This window comes from Lynx rufus, unplaced genomic scaffold (assembly GCF_022079265.1).
Source record: "Lynx rufus isolate CCGP_SWC_20201006 ecotype Redwood Valley unplaced genomic scaffold, mLynRuf1.p SCAF_6, whole genome shotgun sequence".
Lineage (NCBI taxonomy): Eukaryota > Metazoa > Chordata > Mammalia > Carnivora > Felidae > Lynx > Lynx rufus.
In genome coordinates, this window is record NW_025814878.1 from 96,560,177 (window position 1) to 96,583,175 (window position 22,999).

The 22,999-nt window shown below is 42.9% G+C and overlaps 1 protein-coding gene across 1 annotated transcript in view; it reads left to right on the plus strand.

Moving 5' to 3' along the window:
• The window catches only part of PKHD1 (PKHD1 ciliary IPT domain containing fibrocystin/polyductin), a 484,216-nt gene that overhangs the window by 24,055 nt on the left and 437,162 nt on the right, over positions 1-22,999 (plus strand). The window contains exons 13-24 of the mRNA XM_047102754.1: positions 2,363-2,504; positions 5,589-5,703; positions 6,912-7,190; positions 8,200-8,289; positions 8,615-8,705; positions 9,596-9,738; positions 11,690-11,820; positions 13,076-13,251; positions 15,960-16,098; positions 19,001-19,128; positions 21,615-21,799; positions 22,701-22,823. Coding sequence (XP_046958710.1) covers positions 2,363-2,504; positions 5,589-5,703; positions 6,912-7,190; positions 8,200-8,289; positions 8,615-8,705; positions 9,596-9,738; positions 11,690-11,820; positions 13,076-13,251; positions 15,960-16,098; positions 19,001-19,128; positions 21,615-21,799; positions 22,701-22,823 — 1,742 coding nt within the window. The remainder of the gene's footprint in view (positions 1-2,362; positions 2,505-5,588; positions 5,704-6,911; positions 7,191-8,199; positions 8,290-8,614; positions 8,706-9,595; positions 9,739-11,689; positions 11,821-13,075; positions 13,252-15,959; positions 16,099-19,000; positions 19,129-21,614; positions 21,800-22,700; positions 22,824-22,999) is intronic.

A 22,999-nucleotide genomic window follows, 5' to 3' on the forward strand; every position in this document is an offset into this window, starting at 1 on the left:
CACCTGGGTGGTTCAGTCGGTTAAACATCCAACTTCAGCTCAGGTCATAATCTCATGGTTCGGTCCATGAGTTCGAGCCCCATGTCAGGCTCTGTGTTGACAGCTCAGAGCCTGGAGCCTGCTTTGGATTTTGTGTCTCCCTCTCTCTCTGCCCATCCTCCACTCATGCTCTGTCTCTCAAAAGTAAATAAATGTTAAACAAATTAAAAAAGAAAAAATATAACTGCAATCAAGACATTGCTGTAGCTACTGGTGGAAACCCCAAAGCTGCCTCACTCCATACTGTGGTCAGCTGTGAGCCCATTGTCTAAGAAGACCAGAGCATTAGAGTGTCCTCTCCTGTGCCCATAACAGCAGCACTAGACAAGGCCAGGGAGTGGGGCAGAGTGGGGTGCATTTAAATGCTATTTCTTCTTCCCTGTGGGTGACTGTCTGCTTCTTTGAAAAGTAGTGATGTATCATGACTTTGCCTCAAGTTTATGCCTGACGTGGGCAGAAATGGGGGAGGCAAGGTGGCAGGTTCTACTTGTTCCTTTCTGTGTAAAGCTTCCGCCTCAGGGCTGCAGCTTAAAAGCGCACCATTGGAACACTTTTCTGGTGAGCGTTAGAACTGCAAGCTCAGGCATAGTTAGGGACTAAGGGTGGTTGGTGTGTTATGTAGCCTGGAACCACAGGCTGCACGTCTCTATTCCTTACCTGCCCCATAAGGGGCTGACTTCATGGTGAAACCACAGACAGAGAGCTCAACTCCAGAAGTTCGGCACTTACAGGGAAAGTAACCCAGCAGGGGGAGAAACCTTTCTAAAGAAAGGCCATTCGAGTGTGAAAATGCATGTAAAAGCTTTGGCTTGAGCATTCTTCAGGTCCCAGATCTGCAGTTTTTACTCAAGGAGAGCTCCCATCCAAGGGAACAAAACTACTGAAGCAAGTGCTGGAGAGAATGTGTGTTTCCTGTCAGGAAATAGAGAGCTCTCTCCTCGTTCAGTGCTTTAGCTGCTTGGGTAGTGGTAGGATAATTAGCTGAATGCAGCTGTTCTTGGGAGTTAACGTCCTTTATGAAGACCTTTTGAAGTTTCTTCTATGAAAGTAGGGCAAATTACTGCGTAAAGCAGTGGTTCTCAATGGTCCCCAGGGCACATTTGGCAACAACTGGCTGTTACAGCCAAGATGGTGGTGGTGGTGCAGCTGGTCTCCTGAGTGGAGGCCAGGGTTGCCCAGAACATCTTTCCATGCACAGGGCAGACATCACAACAGTTATCCACAAATCCAAGTAGTAGATTAAATACGCTCCTATTTTTCTGCTTGTTCCTTTTCTATTTCCTTTTTTTGTTGGATTTAACAGGGAACAACAGTAGTAGTTTAAAATAATAATAATTACCACAGCTATCCTTTATTGAAAACTTACCATATTTCAGGCTCTTTGTGTATATAGTTTAGACTCCCTAAGTCTTTTTTTTTTTTTTGCCAGAATTGTCAAATTGACTCATTCCCCCTCCCCCCAGGTTTATTGAGATACAATTGACGTATAACTCAATCTCCCTTAGTCTTTAGTGCGTTATCTCTATTATTGACCCCATTTTGATGCTCAGAGAATGAAGGCATTAAACAGTTTGCTTGCTCAAAGCCACAGGTCTAGTAAGTGGCAAAGCTGGAATCTGAATCCACACATGTATGATTCCATAGTGGCACCCGCAGTCCAAGTTAGTATGCAATATTGATTGTACGTGTACCTCTGGTGTCAGAGTTTGCTTAATATAAAACACAAATTAGTAAGTAAAATATCATTAAAAATATCACATCATAGCTGTACGGCACGTAATTTGTTCCATGTGTGAGTCCACAAATTGGGGCCGTTACGTGAAAAAATTTAAGGATTGCCAATTTTCTGGGAACAAAGGGTTGTAGGGAATAGTGTTCCCAGGTTGAACTAGACCTTAAAATACTGAAACTCTCTCCTGAACAAGATAAGTCAGAGCCCAAGTTCATGTTGGGCTCACAGCATTTTGTTTGCTCTGTCAATTCTCCACAGGACGGGTTTCTCTTTCCCTGACACTCTCATTAGAAAAGACTCCCTACTTGTCTCTGGTCCCTTGAAAATATTTCCCAATATTTTTTTTATCATTGCTTTTTATCAAGTGTATCTTTCCAAGAGGCTAAATCCTACACCAAACAATATTTTCTGCTTTCTGGAACATTTGTGTTATCTATAGAACCTCTCACATGACTGCAACATCTGGGTCTCAGTTGACTCACCTCTGTAGATAGTAGCTGGATCATCTTCACTGTGTTATCTGAGGTAAAGTATTTCCCCAAATGGAGGATGAAGGTCCTCTGATGTTTCTGAGGTATACTTGTCTTACAGGCAATCGAGGGCTGCTTTTTGAAGTTGGAGATGCTGCTGAGGACTTGGATCTGACTGCAGCCACTTCTGGGTACTGGTGGCAGATTGTTCCTAATGCCAGTTCTCCATTTGGATTTTGGTCAAAAGAAGGGCAACCCTTCAGGTATGCTGTAGGAAAAGTGGGAGTTTATATCAAAAGTGTCTTTACTAACCTAGGTGAGACCAGGAGATAGGTAAGCAATGAGGTTTCCAGGGGAAAAACTCTAACACCCACCAACTCAACAACAGTTTGATCAGTATTCTCAACTAGTGTTGGTCATGCTGGTATAGCACAAGCCTTTTTAGGTACATGCTGAATTTTGATCAATAGGTAAAATTTATATTTTCTACAAGTCAGTTTATAGTCTGCTTTGGATATGACTAGTAATTGGAACATTAATCTGGGTAAGCCAGGGTACTTGGATGAGAGCACCGTAAAACTTGCTGTAGGTACGTGGCTAAGACATGAAACCAACATCTGGCTGATGCCAAAGAAAGAAGCAAGCATATGCTTTCTGGTCATATGAGGGAGCAAAGGCTGGAAAGCAAGCATGTCTGCTGGAACAACTACTCGGTGCCAAAGGTCAACCCAGTGGCTGGTGAATAGCAGGGGAAGCTATTATGGGCATTGTTTTCTGTAGCAGTGACGGCAACGTGATTATGGTATTCCTGTTAGTGTTGCTGTGAATATTTTTAATCACTTTGAGGACCTGGCTGAAATGTGTAGTTTCCTAAAGTGGCCTTAAAAATATAAAAAGTTGAGAATTGCTTAGACACACTGTTTCCTTAGTGTGCTCTCAGTGTACATAGAGGGATGGATCCTTGACAGTGTGATGGATTTCTTCTCTCTCCAAACCTCCTCTCAAAGAGGTTGGTCATGACCCCTGAATGTGAATTCCAGCCATTCTGTGCCTTCCTCCAAGGATTTGGCCATTTTAAATTTCAACTCAGTTGTGGAATGAAAGACTTTGTTCCCTGTTCAGGGAATCTCAGACCTTGAAGAAGCCAAGTAGGGAAGAAAATCTGTGAACAGAATAGTCTCTTGTCCCAGAAGCCTTACTAACTGGGTATTTAACCACCAATGCATAGTTTTAAAGTGGCAATTGTTGTGGTCCCTTGTGGCATGCAATGATACATCTTTATCATGGTTTCTGAGAATCATCAATAATGTTCAAAGGAAAACCTTTCAGCTATATTCAGTGTGTGTGGGAGTGTTAAGGAGAGAGACCACCTCAAAATACAAAAGAACATTTGACTGTATGTACCTCCTGCATGGAGTGTCTCTTTAACTGCCATTTGGAGGAGCCACAAATCAGAGTAACTCTTTCCATTCTCTTTGTCCTTCATTTCTTTACAATTCAAAAATTTTAAATTAAAAAATTGGCATATTAATTAATTGATAAATTATTATATTTATGGACCTTTAAAGCAGTTATTTTCAAAATGATTTTCAGAAAATATTCTTGGTATTTATTGAGATAGTTTGATCATTACTTAGCCATATCTGTCTCTACTACTAAGGTCACAAGTTTATCTTAAACATTAAACATTTATGTTTCATAAAATTGCCTGCAACCTTCTTCGAAGTTGTAGGTTATGTCTGTTAATTTGGAATTGTTGACACATTTAGTGGACTTTTCTGTGTGGGCCATAATATTTAATTAGAAAAATACTCTCTGTAGGTATTGAGGTTTCTGGTAAACTCAGGGCAAATCTGCCCTCTTTTTGTGAGATAACATTTAATTAGTAGACCTTCAAACAATTAAAAATTATTTACTGATAACCTACATTAAACACAACATTGTGTTCAAAGAGGTTTAGAAGGTTGAGGGGCACCTGGGTGGCTCAGTCGGTTAAGCGTCCAACTTTGGCTCAGGTCATGATCTCACGGCTTGTGAGTTTGAGTCCTGCATCGGGCTCCGTGCTGACAGCTCAGAGCCTGGAGCCTGCTTCAGATTCTGTCTCCCTCTCTCTCTCTGCCCCTTTCCTGCTTATGCTCTGTCTCTGTCTCTATCTTTGTCTCTCTCAAAAATAAACAAACATTAACAACACCAAGAATAGAAGGTTGAGAGCAAGGTCATTATCTTGAGGAATGACCAACCTAGTCATGTGCACATTCAGCCAACAGAGCAAGGCAAGACAGCATGTCCTGACATTCCTCAGTGTATCCAGTGTGTCTCCTGATCTTATTCAGTTCAACTGACATATATTGACTTATTACTATGCTCTAGGCCTTTGAAGACAAGTTAGTTCATGAGATGCCACAACTGAAGATGTATTTATAGGTCTAGTTTGCAGATGAGGAACTATAGTCCCTGATAGGTAAAGTGCTTTTCTAATGTTAGAAAATTATCTAATATTATATACAATTATCAAGTAGCAGAACTAAGCTCTGATTTTTTCTGATTTCAAGTCTTGTGATTTCTCCACAAGTCTCCCATGCTTCATTATGCACATATCCTTCTTCACCCATAGGAATATATTTTAAAGAGAGCCACCAGTCTGTGAAACCTCACATAAACACCTGCTTCTATGACCTTGATGTCCACCACGAGGGAGATAAAATAGAAGCTTTTCTTAACATTATTTGGGGTTATTTCAAGCCTATCACTTTATCCCCTTCATAAAGAACTGCAAAGTGTTGTCCACAAGTCAAGTAAGATTATTCAACAGGAAACACATTTGATAATTTGTGATTGCCACTTACAGCTATGCATATGCACACATGTGATGCAGCTAATAACTGACTTTAGTCAGAGGAGTGATCTAATATACCTCATGAAGTATGATATGTTGGAGTAGGAGACAAGAAACCAAGGTTCTGGAACAAGTCAGAGAAAATTCTTATTGGTGATCTCTTTATATATAATAATAAGAATAATATTTCTATTGATTGAGCCCCTACAATCCACTAGCTGTTAGTAAATGCTAAGCCTCCAGACAGTCCCGTGCTGCGGCTGCAACTTTCCCAAAGGTACATGACTGTGAAGGTAGTCATGGCCACTGCGAAGAGATGTGTTGAGAGAATGATTAGCAGGTGCCACAGGAATAGCTGTTTACAGAGTACTCTGGCCACTCCTGTGGCACAAGAGTCCCGTGTTTCTTCCTCATCGCCATAAAGAAAAACAAAGTACAAGGGCACCCACTTGTCGGGTCAGTGATTCAGGCACTGGTTGCTCTCACTTCTCTGTGTTTCTCTGCTTTCCAGAGCACGGCTCAGTGGATTCTTTGTGGCTCCAGAGACCAATAATTACACTTTCTGGGTCCAGGCTGATGATCAAGCTTCCCTGTACCTCAGTCAGTCAGAGGACCCAAGGACCAAGGTATTCACCTTCCTCTTACTTTCCTTTTTCTTGTCCCCAGTCTTTCATTCTTAAAAAAAAAAAATACTAAAGCTCTCATATTCTACTAATAGTTGTAACATGCCACTAAGCAACCAGGGATTTTAATGTTTTGTTTTGTGGAGGGAATGGACTTATTTTTTGTTAATTTAAAAAAATTGAGACCTAATTGATATGATTTTAATTGTTGAAAATGAATTTGGTTGAATGTGTTGGCACATTCATTAAGCACTTACTCGAAGCCAGGCATTAAGCTGCATTTTATATACCTTGTCTCTAATCTTCACAGCATCTCTGTGAGCTGAGTATATTTATCTCCATTTTCCAGATAAGGAAATTGAGGTTTGGGAGTGGCCAATCCAGAGTCACTAGGGTCATAAGAGGCATATTTAGGGCTCAAACTCCTATCTGTCTGATTCTAAAACTTGTGCCTTTTGCACTGATTTTTGGGTAGAGATGTAGCCAGTCTTATTTAGGAATTCCCTGATCAGCTTTGAAGAATAAGAAAAAGTGCTTGGGGTGCCTGGGTGGCTGAGTCGGCTGTGTCCAACTCTTGATTTCAGCTCAGGTCATGATCTCACAGTTCGTGAGATCGAGCCCTGTGTTGGGCTCTGCACTGGGCATGGAGCCACTTAAAAGATTCCCTCTCCCTCCCTCTCTCTCTCTCTCTTTCTCTCTCCTTCCCTCTCTCTCCCTCCGTCTGCCCCTCCTCTGCTCATGCTTGCTTTCTCTCTCTCAAAAACTGCTTCTAACAAAAAGCCAAAATTCAATAGTGCCATTGACAAAGAACCACATTTCCCCCTCAAATTATTAACATGCTTCTATGAAATTGCTTTGCTGATTGGCTAGAGAAACATCATAGATTCTGATGTGGTCAAGTCCTTCTAGGTTTCTCAAATGGCTTAGAACTATTTTGTCCATAGTATCATGTAAAGCCAGGTTTCCAGGTTGGCTCTCTTTGCTCTATACATGGCCCATCCAGCCTCATCTGAATACAGTTTGATAGAGAGACAGAGGGGGGAGTGGAGGATCGTATACAACCACAGACATTAGTGTGACTGAGCTAACTTGTTGGAAAAGCAGACCATTCCAAAGACCCTATTCATAGCTGTCCAGACATTTGCTAATTGAGAAAAAAAAATGCTCATAAGCTTCATAGTTCTGATAGTGACATGCTTATTGGGCCACAGGTGAAAGTGGCCTCCATCAGCGTGGGCACTGCTGACTGGTTTGATGCCTGGGAGCATCATGGGAATGAAGGGACCTGGCAGCGGAAGACTCCCAAATTAGAGCTGGTTGGTGGTACCAGGTACTACCTGGAAGCAGAGCATTATGGGAGGGTCCCCAGCAGGGGAATGAGAATTGGTGTCCAGATCCACAACACCTGGCTGAACCCCGCTGTGGTCAGCACTTACCTCCGGGAGAAGCATCAGATCCGAATCCGTGCCCAGAGACTTCCGGAAATCCAGGTTTGTGTCTCTTCCTTGTCCTGTGGGGTTAGAGTCAGGGGCTGAACTCTGGAATGAGCATAGTCTTGTCTAGTGGAAGGATCACTAGCTGGGAGCCAGGAGACTTGAGGTGTAATGATAACTCTGCTCCCCATGAGATAGGATATCTATCCAATAGGGGTTGTGAAGACATCTAAGAAGAAAACGCAAAGTCTTATTATGAATATAACTTTACTCATGGTCAAGTTTCCAGGTAAGTCCTCTTTTGGAAATGTTTTCCCCAGTGTAGAGATACGGTCCTCCAAACATACACACTTGTGTAGGCATGCACATATGTGTACACACACAAGATCCCATTGCTTTTACAGATTCAGGCCCTATTTACCCATAGGGAAAGATGGTGTTTTCTACATCAACTTTGCAAAGGTCAAGGTTTTCGGGTCTCTCAGATGTGCCCCATATTTTTGTTGAACTATCTCAGTGTACTTTCAATTCACTTTTTGGTGTACAAAGATGAGTCAATATGGACTCTGCTTTTGAAGCTTACAGTCTAATAGTAAAACATGTAAACAAATAACCACAGAGTGAAGTAGAAAAGAGCAAGTGATGTAAGAGGATAGATCTTACTTCATAATAAAAGTATAATGTGCCTGTCAGGGAACATGCTAGCAGCAAAGCAGAGACTGAATAAGCGTCTGAGAGAGTGTGGCGTGCCATGTGGCTGCTCTTGCCCACCAGGCCACCCCCTGGAAAGAGTGATGGTGAGAAGGGCTGAAAGGAGGCCATTCAGTGGGAACATTTAAGTCTGGCACCCTACAGAAAAGAAGGGGAACGGATGAACAGGGGGATAGACATGGGAACGTTTCCACTCGGTGATGACACTTGGTCCCTAGATAGCTCTAGGTGATAGTGAGTTTAGACAAAATTTAAATTATAAATAAAAGGAGATAGCAAGCGGAGGAGATATATCCTGAGTTTCTCTGGCTTGATTAGCATATGTCATTCAGTCTTGTCACTCTTGACATTTTAGATGCTGACTCTGTCTGGCAGACGGAACTTCTTCCTTACGTGGGACAATGTCTCTAGCCAGCCAGTCCCTGCAAATGCCACAGCCCATCAGGTGGGAAACTTCTTTCAATAATGACGGGTGGGGGAACTGGGGGTGGGTGTCTTTATCCCCACTGTATAAACTCTTGACAGTTTTAAAAAAAAAACTTTTTTTTAATGTTTACTTATTTTTGAGAGAGACAGAGCATGAGTGGGGGAGGGGCGGAAAGAGGGGGAGACACAGAATCTGAAGCAGGCTCCAGGCTCTGAGCTGTCAGCACAGAGCCTGACATGGGGCTTGAACTCACAAACCGCGAGTTCATGACCTGAGCCGAAGTCAGATGCTTAACCAACTGAGCCACCTAGGCGCCCTTTAATAGTTTTTTTTTTTTAAGCAGATTCAAGTAGCTATTGAGAAGTTACTTGCAGTCAAATGCCAACTGGAACCCCTTTCAGCCAACATCCTACTCTGGCTTGGATTTGAACAAGGTATGCGCTGTCCTTGGCTTGACAAATGCAGATCCTCTTCTCTATCGTGGTCTTCTCTCTTTATTCTGTAAAATGGGAACAATCTTCATTTCCTGCCACCAGAGTCAAGAAAAGATATGGAAAGTGGATTTGGACCCTGAGTGGCCAAGAGAGTGATTACACACGTGGGAGGAAGCTCCTTGGTGTGGGTGCCAGAGAAAGAGAAGGCATTCGCGGTGAGCTGTCAGGTGGAGCTCAGTACTACCCATTCCATATAGTGGGGGAAGGCAAACCACGCATGCGGGAACAAAATCCCTAAAACGGCATATCTTATTTAATTCAAAAATTTTTTTTGTTTATTTTTGAGAGAGACAGAGACAGTGTGAGCAGGGAAGGGCCAGAGATGGAGAGAGAGAAAGAATCCCAAGCAGGCTCCACACTGTCAGCGCAGAGCCCAACATGGGGCTTGAACTCACAAAACCATGAGGTCATGATCCGAGCTGAAACAGAGTCCGATGCTTAACTGACTGAACCACCCAGGCGCCCCAAATTGTATCCAAATAAAGAAGTTGTTACGTGAAATAGTCGTCTTAGCAAATTCTAAAAATGTGAGAGCATGTTTTTAAAATGCTAAGGTGAACTAAATTCCAGTCAGCATTCCTTGTCTCTTTGCTTCTCAACAGTTTTTCATGTCATGGTACATACAGAAAATGGTAATAGATGTTTGATGCTCTGTGGCAGGCAGAATGGGGTTCTTAACAGCAGGAGCCTTTAAGCCCAAGCCTGGCCCAGCTCACCCGAGGGCTGAAGGGCTGCTGTCATGGTGCACTCATAACCCGATCCCTCTACACATGTCAAGAAGCTGTCTTATTCAACATTTATGCCTGTCTTCCTATTTTATCTGTATCCAGGTCCAGAAGGTTCCAGCTTTGAGGGGGACCTCACCAGTGCGACAGAGCCCTACTGTGGGAGATTCAGCCTCCACCAGCCTCGACGCCTTGTCCTAACACCCCCGGCTGCCCAGAAGGGCTACTGGCTAGATCGGTACACACACGTAAGTAGCAGTCATCAGGATGCCAGGTGAAGTGGGTAGGGAGGGGTTGGCATTATTCTCTGGCATTGAGATTGGTGAAGCAGGAGCATGAAAGAGTGATTGCCATGATTTGCCCAAGGCATTTTGGGCTGAGGTTCCAGGTTTCTTAGCTGCTGTTTCAAGTGGTGAACAGATACTTCTGGTTCTTATTAGTTAGATGCCTTTGTCTTAGCTGTGAGACCTATGGACGTTTTTATAAGCTCCAGTATTTTCTTTGCTCACTAGGCGGGAGTGCAGACTCTGTAGTCAAACTATTTTGTTTTATTTTATAATTTTTAAATTTTTATTTAAATATTTATTTAAATATTAAATTAAATATTAAATTTTATTTAATATTTATTTAAATATTAAATAATTTTTATTTAAATATTTATTTAATTTTTATTTAATTAATTAATTTTATTTAATTTATTAATTACATTTTTATATTTTATTTAATTTAAAATGTTTATTTATTTTTGAGAGAGAGAGAGAGACAGAACGCGAGTAGGGGAGGGGTGGAGAGAGGAGATGACACAGAATCCTTAGCAGGCTCCAGGCTCTGAGCTGTCAGTACAGAGACTGATGTGGGGCTGGAACCCACAAACCATGAGATCATGACCTGAGCTGAAGTTGGACACTTAACCAACTGAGCCATGCAGACACCTCCAGACTATCTGGTTTTGAATTTTGACTCTACCCCCCTATATGTCCTCAGTGTCTTGTTTTAGTTTACTCCTCTGTAAAATGGGTAGTGGTAAGGTCTAGAATTGTGTTGAAGGTTGCAGTGTATGCAGTGGTTAGGACCTAGTTAATGCTAGTTACTGTTATTTATAGTTATTTGTTTACTGATGGATTGACCAGCACACTTCTTGAATAACTTCAATCCCTTGTGTCAAGCGCTGCCATCTTTTGTGAAAGAGTGCAGCTTGTTTGCTCTTTGGGCCCCTGAGTGAGCCCAAGGGGGTGGCTGAACTCATGGCAGTACTTGGGGGTGGGTGGCAAGAGGATTCTCTTTCATCCCTGAAATCATATCATTCTCCAATACTCATCAAAATTCCATCTCCGAGAGGCACCTGGGTGGCTCGGTCAGTTGAGTCTGACTCTTGATTTCGGCTCAGGTCATGATCTCATGGTCCATGGGTTCGAGACCCATATCAGGCTCTGTGCTGACAGTGCAGAGCCTGCTTGGGATTCTCTCTCTCCCCTCTTTCTCTGCTCCTCTCCCAATTGCACACATGTTCTCTCTCAAAATAAATAAAATGAAACTCCATCTCTGATCAGTTTCAGTGGGAGCTGGGACTAGATGGGCATCTTTTGGCTTCTCCTCTACAGTAGAGGCTCCCAAAGGGGCAATTTTGCCTCCTTGGGAAAGGCTTGCAATTATGGAGACATTTTTGGTTGTCACACCTGGGGAAGTGCTACTGGCATGCAGTGGCTAGTTTCTAGGGATGTCACAAAACATCCCACAGTGCACAGGACAGCCCCCTCACAGAAAGGAATTATCCAGTCCAAAAGATCAAAAGTGGAAAAATCTTGCTATAAAGTCTCCTCAGGGCAATTTTATTGAACTCAGAAACCAAGGATGCCAGCGAGTTAGAGTTAAGGAACTGAAGCTCAGAGAGGGTAAGTGACTTGATCAAGGTTGCATAGGTAACTGGTCAGAATAGGGGTTTTTCTCATGGAGATACTCTAAAATCCGAACTTCCTAGCCCAGTGGTAGGCATTTAATAACTCTCTGTGGAGTAAATAACAATTTATTCTGATTATGTCTTTTTTTAGTGAGACTAGTAAACTTTGGGAGTAGAGGACCTGGGATGGCTCTCTCACAACACGAGGCAGGCTTCTAGGGAGGTGGACTCCCTTCATTACTCATTGCTTGAATGGCTGCTTCTTGCACTAACACAACTCTGTGCTTATTTGGTGTCCATAGTTGTGCATTGCATACAGAGGCCACACGACTAACATCCTGAAGGTGACCGTGGTTTTCACAACTGACTTTCAAAACTTTGTTAAGAAGAACGCCACCTGTGACTGGAGTCTCGTAGGGACCAGTCCCAACAGGTAGTGAATCTGTGGGGAGGTGTGGTGGGAATTCTTCCAGCTGGGATCATTAGCTCTCTTGGGGACAGTGGTCCACGTGAGGTACTAACGATCTCTTAATTTGGGCCTTGGATGTTAAAAAAAATTTTTTTCAATGTTTGTTTATTGTTGAAAGTGAGGGAGCATTTGTGGTGGAGGGGCAGAGAATGAGGGAGACACAGAATCCAAAGCAGGCTCCAGGCTCTGTGCTGTCAGCAGTGAGTCTGGTGTGGGGCTTGAACTCACCAACAGTGAGATCAGGACTTGAGTTGCAGTCAGAGGCTTAACTGAATGAGCCACCCAGGTGCCCCTTGGGCCTCAGATACTAACTAGGGCTTCAAATTCATTTTATTTGACTAAGAGGTTTAAGAGTGGTTAATTGTTAGGAATAGAATACGTTTTAGAAGTGATCTGACACTTTTCATAGGGATAGAATCATAGAACATATCTGGAAAAGAGATTTTTATTTGATAAGATTTTATTTTACTTTATTATTGTATTTTATATGTTTGTTTCTTTTGAGAGAGAGAGAGCAAGTGGGCAGGGGAGTGGCAGAGAGAGAGAGGGCGAGAGGGAGAGAGAGAATCCCAAGCAGTCAGTGCAGAGCCTGACATGGGGCTCAAACTCACAAACTGTGAGATCATGACCTAAGCCAAAACCAAGAGTCGGACGCTTAACTGACCGAGCCACCCAGGTGCTCCTAGAAGAGATTTCAGAGACCATTGCTTGAAATTACAGATGAGAAAAATTGGGACCCAGAGAATTTGGGAGTCACTAAGATTTGTACAGCGAGTAAGCAAAGACTCTGGAATAAAACTTATGCATCTTTGATCCCTTGATTCAGTGTTCTTTTCATTTAACTCTTACGGGTTTTGTAAGTGGTTTTAAACCTGAGTGTGTCCAGGAATGTTAGTCTTCTCTGAGGTTATAGCCTAACATATACCTGCCTAAGATACCTAATTATACTGTAATTTGAAAATGCTGACATTGAGTGTCATGAACAAACGATTGCCTTGAAGTGTGCCTCACTTGTGTGATATCACAGGCTGAGCCGAGCCTGTCTTGGACAGGAGGCTTGTACCTGGGGCACACAGGACTGTTTGGGTGCAGGGCTTCTTAGGGTGTCTCTCCTGGCTGCACAGTCCCCAGGCCCCCAGGTCTGTGAACTTGGGTTCTTCAGGAAAGGGTCTCAGGTGCACACAGAGAGGTCCATTTCGCCTGTGGTCTTGTTTTTCAGCTGGCAGTTCACTTGCACTGACCTCTGGGAGTCTTGTGTGCATCACCCTGAGTATTCCCAGCTGCCTCTGGCAAACTCCTCTGTGTTGGTTCATCAGATTGACCTCCTCCCTCTGTCTCAGGAGACGAGTGGGTTCTATGTGGATGAAATTATTATTGCGGACACAAACGTAACAGGTGAGCATTCAATCTGCTTTTGTCAATGGGCCTGTCAAATGCCAACCTCAAACTTTTCTGCTGGGGGCTGCTCTTCTCTTAATGCAGAGAGAACACGTGATTTCCCATCTTGTCTGCCTTGGTTCTAGAAAGAAGATGGGTTTGGGATTGTGCATCTTTGTTGCCTATATCTCTTTAGCTAATTCCTTTTTTTTTTACTATTTATCCAATGCTTGCTCTTGCTTCTGTGCTCTTACCCCAATTTTACCACTTTTATGCTAAGAAGACTTGGTTTCCTCATCTGTAAAATGGGCACAATCAGGGCCCTATCTTATGGAATTACTGTGAAAGCTAACTGAAGTATAATGTAATGAAGTCATTACTGGTCCTAGATCATGGTAAGTGCTCAATAATATAAGCAGTTATTATTACTATTATTAGTCCAGCAGGATTTCTCCACCTCCCCATGAATTAATATCTGTCACGCAAAGTGCTGGAAGGAACAAGGTAATATCTTGCCCTATAAATGGGCTAAAGGTCTCATTTATGCCTTCAAGGCAGACTCAGATAAAGGGACAGAGTAACTGTCATCATGAGAACAGGCTTGTCTTGCTTTCTGCCCATCCAGATTCCTCCCACTTACCATTCAGAGCTCAGGCCTGGCTGGCCCTTTCCTCCATCAAATCCCCCTTGAGGTCCCCTAGGCACAGTAACCTCCCTTGGCCTTGCTTGTCCACGAGTCTTGGGGACCAAGAGCTCATCAGGGGTCTGACTGAGGCTGGTGGAGCTCCCAGGCTTCCAACTTTTGCTCACTTTCCCTTTTCTCTTTTTTAGTCTTTTGCCTGAAAACTGCAGAGCTGAGAGCAGAAGAGCTTGGGGGTGGGTGGCAAGAGGACTCACTGTCAGCCCTGAAATCTCATCACTTTATGATACTCCTCAAAATTCTATGGTTTTTTTTTTTTTTGAGAGAGCAAGGCAGGGACATAAGGGGGGGGGGGCGGAGAGAGAGAGAGAGAGAGAGAGAGAGAGAGAGAGAGAGAATGAGAATCTCAAGCAGGCCCAATGTGCAATGTGAGGCCCGATGCAGGGCTCGATTCCACAACCAAGAGATCATGACCTGAGCCAAAATCAAGAGTCAGATGCTCAACTGACTGAGCCACCCAGGCACCCCTCAGAATTCTCTTGCCTGTTTCATTGGTTTAAGTGCTTTTGGGGCATCTGGATCAGATTGAGTTATTTCAAACGCTGTTCATGTTATGGCACATTTAGACGATGACAATATTTATACGGTGTGCTGGGATAATTACTTGAATTTCTTGGGGCCTAAGACAACTGGCTGGGGCCTGGTGACCCTCTAAATGCCATCTAGATTCCCAGAGTGCTGAGGGGATCAATATTTCGTGTGCTTGAACCCACCGGCTGGGAAACTCAGAACTAGATGATACTCTTTCCCTGCTCCCAAGGGGAAGCCCAGGAACCACAGCACCTTCTCACTGCCCCCACCTTTAACCATCAGATGCTCCAGTATGTAGAACCATCTAGGGGAGAGGTGAAGAGGGAGGCAAGAAGGGCAGGGTGGCTTGGGTAAAGCTGCCTCTTTCCCACTTTGTCTAGGTTCCCTGCTGGTGATGACTTTGCTTTGAGGATTATTTAAAGGCAAGATGAACTCTATACAATTGGGCCCGATATTCATACTTCATACTTTATATTCTCTCACCTAATCTTCTCTGTGAAAGTTGCTTTTATCTAGCGGTGGCTACCATTTACTTCTCATTTAGATCTCAGAACCCTGTGAAGTGGTCCTATTATCTCCACTCTATAGATGAGGAAACCAAAACTAAGAGGGTTTGAGTATCTTGTCCCAAATCACGCAGCTGGGGTATGGGGGAGATTGCAATCTGGAAACCAGAGCCAAGCCTTCAATGACTCTATACCGTGCTGAGCAAATAAACATTTATTGAGCACCTACTGTGTGCCTGATGTTGTGCTAAATAAGCATGGGGCATGTCAAGATGTTGCCTTTACACTGTCCAATGTCTCCATTGTACAGTCTTGGGGGAGAAGGTATCCTTTACCCAGGGGAAGAGGATATTAAAATAGATTGTGCTGGTCACTTAAATTCTGCCACCTCACTAAACTCTCCCTGCCATGCAGACTGATGTATTGCTATTCCCACTTTACAGAGGAGACAGAGACACTATATTTAGCCAAACGGAAGTACAAAATCAGGATTTTAACAGTAGTCTGTCTCACAGCTTGCACTTTTTCTGCACACGTGCTGACTCATGCTGTTGATGAACACTCACATACCTCCAGTATGTGTCTGTGTGCTCAGTGTTCCTGAAGAAGATTAGCTGTACATTCCTGGAGTTGCCAGTGGCCTTGGAAAGGGAAGAAGGAAAGGGTAGCAGTCCACACGACAATGGGTTATCTCTGTGTGGGTGCCTCCAACAGCCTAGGGAGGGATGTTTGTCTGGGTTGGGGCTTATCAAACTTTGCTATGGAATTCGTTTTTGTCTCCTTAAACCATGCCTTTATATTTTCCTTTTGGTATGAACTGACTCCTTCTACCTACTCTTCCTTTGCTTTTCATGGTGGCAGATAGGTAGGAACCTCTGCTTTAAATGTGTGTTGAGACCTAAGTAACTCAGCATCTGCAGTTGGGATCTCCCACACACTGGGCCTTCCATCTTGAGTTGCTTGCTAACGATCACATCATTGGTCTCTAGTTTCCCAGGCAGATTCTGGAACAGCTTGCCCAGGTGGGAATCTGGTGGAGTCGCTCTCTGTGGTGGGATCCCCTCCGGTCTACAACGTAAGCTTTTGGTTGGCAGGGTGTGGCCAGGAGCTCCCACTCATTACTGCAAGGTAGGGAGAGGTCTCTGCTTACTTGTCCCTTCTTAGGATTGTTAGTTGACCTGTGGGGACACAGAGGTGGGATTTTAATCAGGGAGAGCTACCTGACTTGTTGCTTAACGCTACAGTTTTCAGTTTTAGGAATGCAGGAGCAGACTCACCTGGAGGTCTTGTTACAACACAAATTGCTCGGCCCTAACCACTTCATCTCTAACTCCCTAAGTATGAAGGGGGGCCTGATAATTTGCATTTCTAATGAGCTCTTAGGCAATGCTGATTCCACTGATCTGGGGACTATGCTTTGAGAACTAATTTCTAGTGAATTTGTTTTAAAGTATTTGTATTTTTATGCTGTTCAGCGGTTCCCATTACCACTGTTTTCTGTTCACTCCCCTCATTCATTTCCCATATATTAATCTTATTGGACTCTCTTAAGGTGAAATGAAATACTTACTCTAAGGAATAAAAATAGCTGTTTCTAAGAATTTACCACCAGATGGCACTAGATGCCCATAAGCGTTGCTTCTTTTTTTTAAATTTTTTTTTTTCAACGTTTATTTATTTTTGGGACAGAGAGAGACAGAGCATGAACGGGGGAGGGGCAGAGAGAGAAGGAGACACAGAATCAGAAACAGGCTCCAGGCTCTGAGCCATCAGCCCAGAACCTGACGCGGGGCTCGAACTCACAGACCGCGAGATCATGACCTGGCTGAAGTCGGATGCTTAACCGACTGCGCCACCCAGGCGCCCCAAGTGTTGCTTCTTAATAGTCAACAGAGTCTATCCCCAGTTTACAAAGCAGTAACTAAGTATCAGGCTCCGTCAAACTCCTGGACACATGTATGCTCTAGTTCGTTTTTTTAATTTTTCACATAGTTGTTCTTTTAATTTTTCGCTTAAACCCTAATAGGATGGAAGAATTAAGACGCTCTGCCTTTAAAATTTTTCTTTCCATCGTTTTCTAACATGTTCCAAAATGAGTCCTACTCATACATACCATGCTTGGGATGGCATATAAAAGACAGGGGCAGAGAGCTTGAATCTGTGGTCTACTTTCCTTGACTCTGTGTTCCAGGGTCCTCCGGGTGGGAAATATGTGAAAACCATCAACAGAATCAAGGGGTGACAGAGCTGAGGTGGAGGGGCAGCCAGCCATCTTAGCCAGGCTGTAGTCCTACATTCCAAGTGCCAAAGCTTTAACTCAGGCTAGAGGCTAATTTAGGTTACTGTGAACAGATCCACAATAGAATGGTCCTGGAAACATGCCTTCCTGAGATTTCCTCAAGTCCCTTAACTGCTTCTGGAAGTCTCCCACCTCAGCAAGAAAGGACCCCCTTGGCCTGGCCTCTGCTAGCTTCATCCCCCAATGCAGACACCATCACTATTTGTTTATAGTTGTACTTATGTACATCAACATGTAGTTCTCAGATAATATTGATGAAATCATATGTGTTCATTGTTGAAAATTTAGAAAATACAGAAAAGACTTAGAAAAAGGTAAAAAAAAATCATTCATAATCCCTCTGCTTGGAGATAACTTCTAACATGTTGGACACATATTATTTTTTTTTTTAAGTTTATTTATTTTGAGACAGAGACAGTGTGACTGGGGGGAGGGGCAGAGAGAGAGGGAGACAGAGGATCCCAATTAGGCTCTATGCTGTCAGCACAGAGCCCGATGTGGGGCTCGAACTCAAGAAACCGTGAGATCATGACCTGAGCCGAAACCAAGAGTCAGACGCTCTGAGTCACCCAGGTGCCTCTGGATTCATCTTCTATCCATTTTTCCTAAGCAGTTTTTGTATATATAATATGTACACTCTATACCGTATTTGCTTTTTATTTTTTTAAAGTTTATTTATTAATTTTGAGAGAGTGAGCAGGGGAGGAGCAGAGAGACAGGGGGACAGAGGATCCAAAGTGAGCTCCTTGCTGACAGCAGAGAGCCCGATGGGGGGCTAAACTCACGAATCACAAGATCATGACCGGAGCCAAAGTCAGACACTTAACGAACTGAGCCACCCTGGTGCTGTATTTGCTATTTATTTATTTATTTATTTATTTATTTATTTATTTATTTATTTTTATTTTTCAATATATGAAATTTATTGTCAAATTGGTTTCCATACAACACCCAGGGCTCATCCCAAAAGGTGCCCTCCTCAATACCCATCACCCACCCTCCCCTCCCTCCCACCCCCCATCAACCTTCAGCTTGTTCTGTTTTTAAGAGTCTCTTATGCTTTGGCTCTCTGTATTTGCTTTTTAAACCTCAAATTGGGACCATAAATTACATATTATATTTGGCAATGTACCTTCTTCATATAATGGTATGAATTAAGTATTTCCCCATATCATTAATGGGCAATGTGATAATTTTTCTAAAATGTGATTTCATTGGCTGAATGGTATTCTGTCTCATAGTGTGTCATGATTTGTTTGGCCCATTTATTATATTAAAAGCAAGATTCGGTAGGCAATGTGTACACAGGCATTAGCTAAGCAGTTGGCTAGATGGAGTGGCCTGTGTTTCAGGCGGGGATAGAGAGTGGGGAAGCATCTGTGGAACAGGGCACTGACTCCTCATTGGTGATGCAAGTGGGATTGGAGGATGCCAAGTTCTCTGTCCCCTCGGTGCTTCAGGGCCAGAGGTGTGGAGGCCAGAGTCGTCACTTTTTACTCTGCGTCCATGTGTTCCCAGAATCAGTGCAGGGGAAGGGTAGAACACTCTGAAAGAATCCTAATATTTACGCTTCTTCCATGATGGGACAGGGACGCCCAATATTTGGGAGGTTGAGATTGTGTCCTGGAAACACGGCAGACTACTTGGTCTGCGAGATGGAGTTCTGTTCTTTCTAGAGTGGCACTTCTTGATGGTTACTGTGGTTAATGCTTTGGTTTTAACATGCCACAGCTCTCTGCCCACTGAAGGTGAAGAAGAAGAGCCCAGGCTGGTCCAGGTGACAACACAGAGAATACAGAGGGCAAGTCCACCTTTAGGAGGATACTTCCGCATCCAACTCCCTACTACAGTGATTCCTGGTAAAGGGGCAACTGGAGTGCACCAATTTCTCATTTCCATTTTTAGGGGCGTTCCCAGGCGAACAACACCTTGAGAGATTGTCAGGAAGAGTGACAGTCTTAAAGTTGTTTTGTTGATTTCTCCAGCATTTGAAAGTGACCTTAAAATTAAATATCTGGACAAAAACAGTACCATATTATTGTTAATATCCCAACTTTTTGTAGATGTAGAAACTCTGCGGATTAGCTTCCTGGGACAGTCATAACAAATCGCCACACACTTTGTGGGTTAAAATAATAGAAATTTATTCTCTCACATTTCTGGAGACCACAGATCCAAAATCAAGTCGTCAGCAATGCCACACTCCCTCCGAAGGCTCTAGGGGAGGATCTATTTCTTACCTCTTCCAGCTTCTGGTGGTTGCCTGCATTCCATGGCTAAGTCACTCCAATTCCTGTGGTCACAGTGCCTCTTCCTCTTCTGTCTCAAAACCTCCTCTGTCTCTCTTTTATAGCAATATATATGATTGCATTTAGAGCCTTCCTGGGTAACCCAGGATAAACTCCTCTTCTCAAGATCCTTAACCACATCTTTTGCAACATAGTATAATATGTACTCTTTTGCCTTATAAGGAAATATTCATGGGTTCCAGGGATTAGGGCATTGACCTATCTTTCTGAAGGCCACCATTGAGCCTAATATACTGGAACTTGCCCAGAGGTCATACAAGTAGTTGATGGCAGGGTCTGGATGTGAACTCAGGTATTTATCAGATCAGTCCTAGGCCAAGATCTACAGTAGCCATGGTCCTTCCAGAGTAAACTCCATGGTGACACCATATGCTATTGAGAATGTCAGTGGTCATAACAATGTAGAAAGAGCTTTCAATGTGATTAGTGTAGAACCTTTTCTAAATCTTCAAGAATAAACACATTTCACAAAGAAGAAGGAATAGAAGCAAAGGCCATTTATATGGTAAAACCACAGGAGAATCGGAAAGGAGGCTCAGGAGAGTGCAAGAGTGGCTGTATAAAAATTGGCACATGGTCCAAAAGTCTTTTGCTCTTCCAAGAAGAAAGATGCTGGACTCGCGAGAATCTTCTTGGGTGACAGGAAAGGTGTGTTTTAAGAGGGCCACTTAGAAAAAGTTGAAGGCCATGGGCTATTGGAGTCTGATAAAGGGTAGGTGCCAATAGTGCCCTGTGTCAATGAAAGCCCCATCCCTGGGTCTTGCTTCCCTTTTCATGAGCTGCAGCCTGTCTGCACATACTTCTCCTGCCACCATGTTCTATTGTGATGCTCTTCACTTCACTGAAAACAATCCAGGAAAGTCCGCCTTAACTTGGCCTTTGGAAGTGGCAATGGCCCCATTAGGTAAATGTTGAACAACCTTCTTAAATTTATTATATTATTATTATTTTTAATGTTCATTTACTTTTGAGAGTGAGTGGGGGAGGGGCAGAAAGGGGAACAGAGGATCCAAAGTGGGCTCTACTCTGATAGCAGTGAGTCCTATCAGTGAGTCTGATAGCAGTGAGCAGTGAGTGACTTGAACCCATGAACCATGAGATCATGACTGAGCCGAAGTCGGATGCTCAAATGACTGAGCCACCCAGGCACCCCAGAACAACCTTTTTTTTAAAAGGAGGAGAATCTTGTTTGTCCTTTAGAAATATAGTGGTGTATTATTAACACTCCAAGGCAGTGTGGAATTCAAGAGGAAGACTCTTGAGTAGTTGGAAGGTATTTTGGGTTAAGTGTAATTCTGTCTCGCTTGGTTGGCAAGCTTCTGAATCTCATTGAGTCTCATTCTCTTCATCTCTAAAGTTAGGTGTTAGGATACCCAAATGACCTACCTCACAGGGCTGTTGGGAGTAGCTAATGAAATGGAAACTTTTGGTAAAGCAAGAATCAGGGTTCAAACACAAGCAGGGCTTAAGCACAGAGTGTTGTTATTTCTCTGTGGGGATGTGGAATGGGGAAGCAGGTGGTTGAGCTTAAAAGAATTCTAATAGAGAAACCAAAGTGAAATGCCAACATTCCTCAGCTGGGTTGGCTAAGTTTTTATGGGTGTCAGCTGCTGTGCGCCTACCCCCCCCCCCCCATGAAAAGTGGCCAGCTTTTCTCTGTTCACAGGGTCGGCTAAGTTTTTCCAGGGAAAACCCAATATTTAATTAGGCTTTCAGGCATTACCAGGGTGTCTGGAGTGTATATTTTGAGTTGACAGTTGAGATAGTTTTGTCTGATGTGACTATGCTCTGTGCTTGCTGTGAGATGGGATCCTGATTAAAGGTATCACAATGTAAAAAGTAGGCAGCTACTTGTATTTGCTGTAGGAAACAAATGGTTTAACTGGGCTGGGATTTCTTTTGAAGGCATAGTTTGAACTTGAGGCTCTTCTGCATATTTAGTGGGCATCTTGACATTTATTCTCTGTAATTTTAATGATGAAACCCTGTGTGGTAATTAGTATTTTTTTTTTATGTATCAAAATCTTGTTCCACAGATGTTCCTGTGAGTATTTCAGCCAGTCACCTGCGCAAGCTCTTACAGAACAATGCCGATAACTTTACATCTAGGTACCTCAACGTCAGTGACTTCACTGTAATGGAGGATCTGAAGTCTTGCTACGAACGTGTGTGGACCCTCTCCTGGTCCAACCAGGTTGGAGATTTGCCCGATTTCATCAGGGTATGTATGGTATCCCTTTTGGTAGTGTGGATTTGGTGTTCTGAAGCAATTTTGTGGAAAAAAAAACCCAGAATTACATGAATGAAAACTGTCACAAATTACCAATTTTGTTCTAATATTCAAGTAAAGGGGTTCAATGATCTTTTTTTGGGAAGTTTTCAAGACATGTTTTGTATCTCATGTCCCTAAAAAAGCAATTTAAACCCAACATCTCCTTCCCTAACTTAGGGTAGGTAGTTGTTGGTCAGTGTCCACCATATAATAATTTTACATCTGTTATTGGATAATTTAAGCAGATGTGATTGACTTAGATTATCATGGAGGCAGATGGCACAGCAGAAGGAAGTTTAGAAAAGGATTTGCTGTCTCTGGATAATGACAAAACCAGATGCTCTTGCATATTTAGGGTTTTAAAAAATAATCTAATGATCATCTAGCATTTGGTTATTACAAAATGAAACCCAAGCTGAAATTTTATCCCTGTTCCATGGTATTGTAGGTCATTTGGTTTTCCAACAAAATACTGGAGTGGAGTTGGAAGAAGGATGAGAATCCTCTCATAGAACTTTTTTCCCTTACCTTTTATTTTAATATTTTGGACTGCAAACATATAAAATAGAAAAACATATAGAAACAAAATATCTCAAGACAGAGAAGATTGTTTTTTGTGCCTTTTTTGACAACTCTGCTTGCAAATAGATATTCGTCTAGTCTATTGGGGCTTTCATGAGCTGTTACTCTTATGTTTCCAGGCTTCAACCCTTGTCACCCCATCTTCACCTTCTAGCTATCTGGTTACCTTCAATAAAATGTGAAAAGACACTTTATCATTACATATAGACTTCCATTAGATTAGACTTCTGTTCTATCACAGAATTCACCAGAAATGTAACCATCTCAGGTCTCTGATCAGAATCTAACTGGAGTGAACCCTGAGGCAACCATGCGTGTGGTCTATGATGGTGGAGTTTTTCTTGGACCCATATTTGGAGACATGTTGGTTACTGCCAACCAGCGCACTCAGGTGAGAGTGGATGGCCCGCCCAAAGTACAAGTAGTAGTTTCAAGTGTCTCAGTCCCTTCCTGTTTTGTAACGTGGACCAGTTTCAAGGATCAGTTTTCCAATGCATTAAGCAGATGATTATGGCTGTCATCTTTCTATTTCCACGGTGCATGAAAAACACTCCAAAAATATAAGTT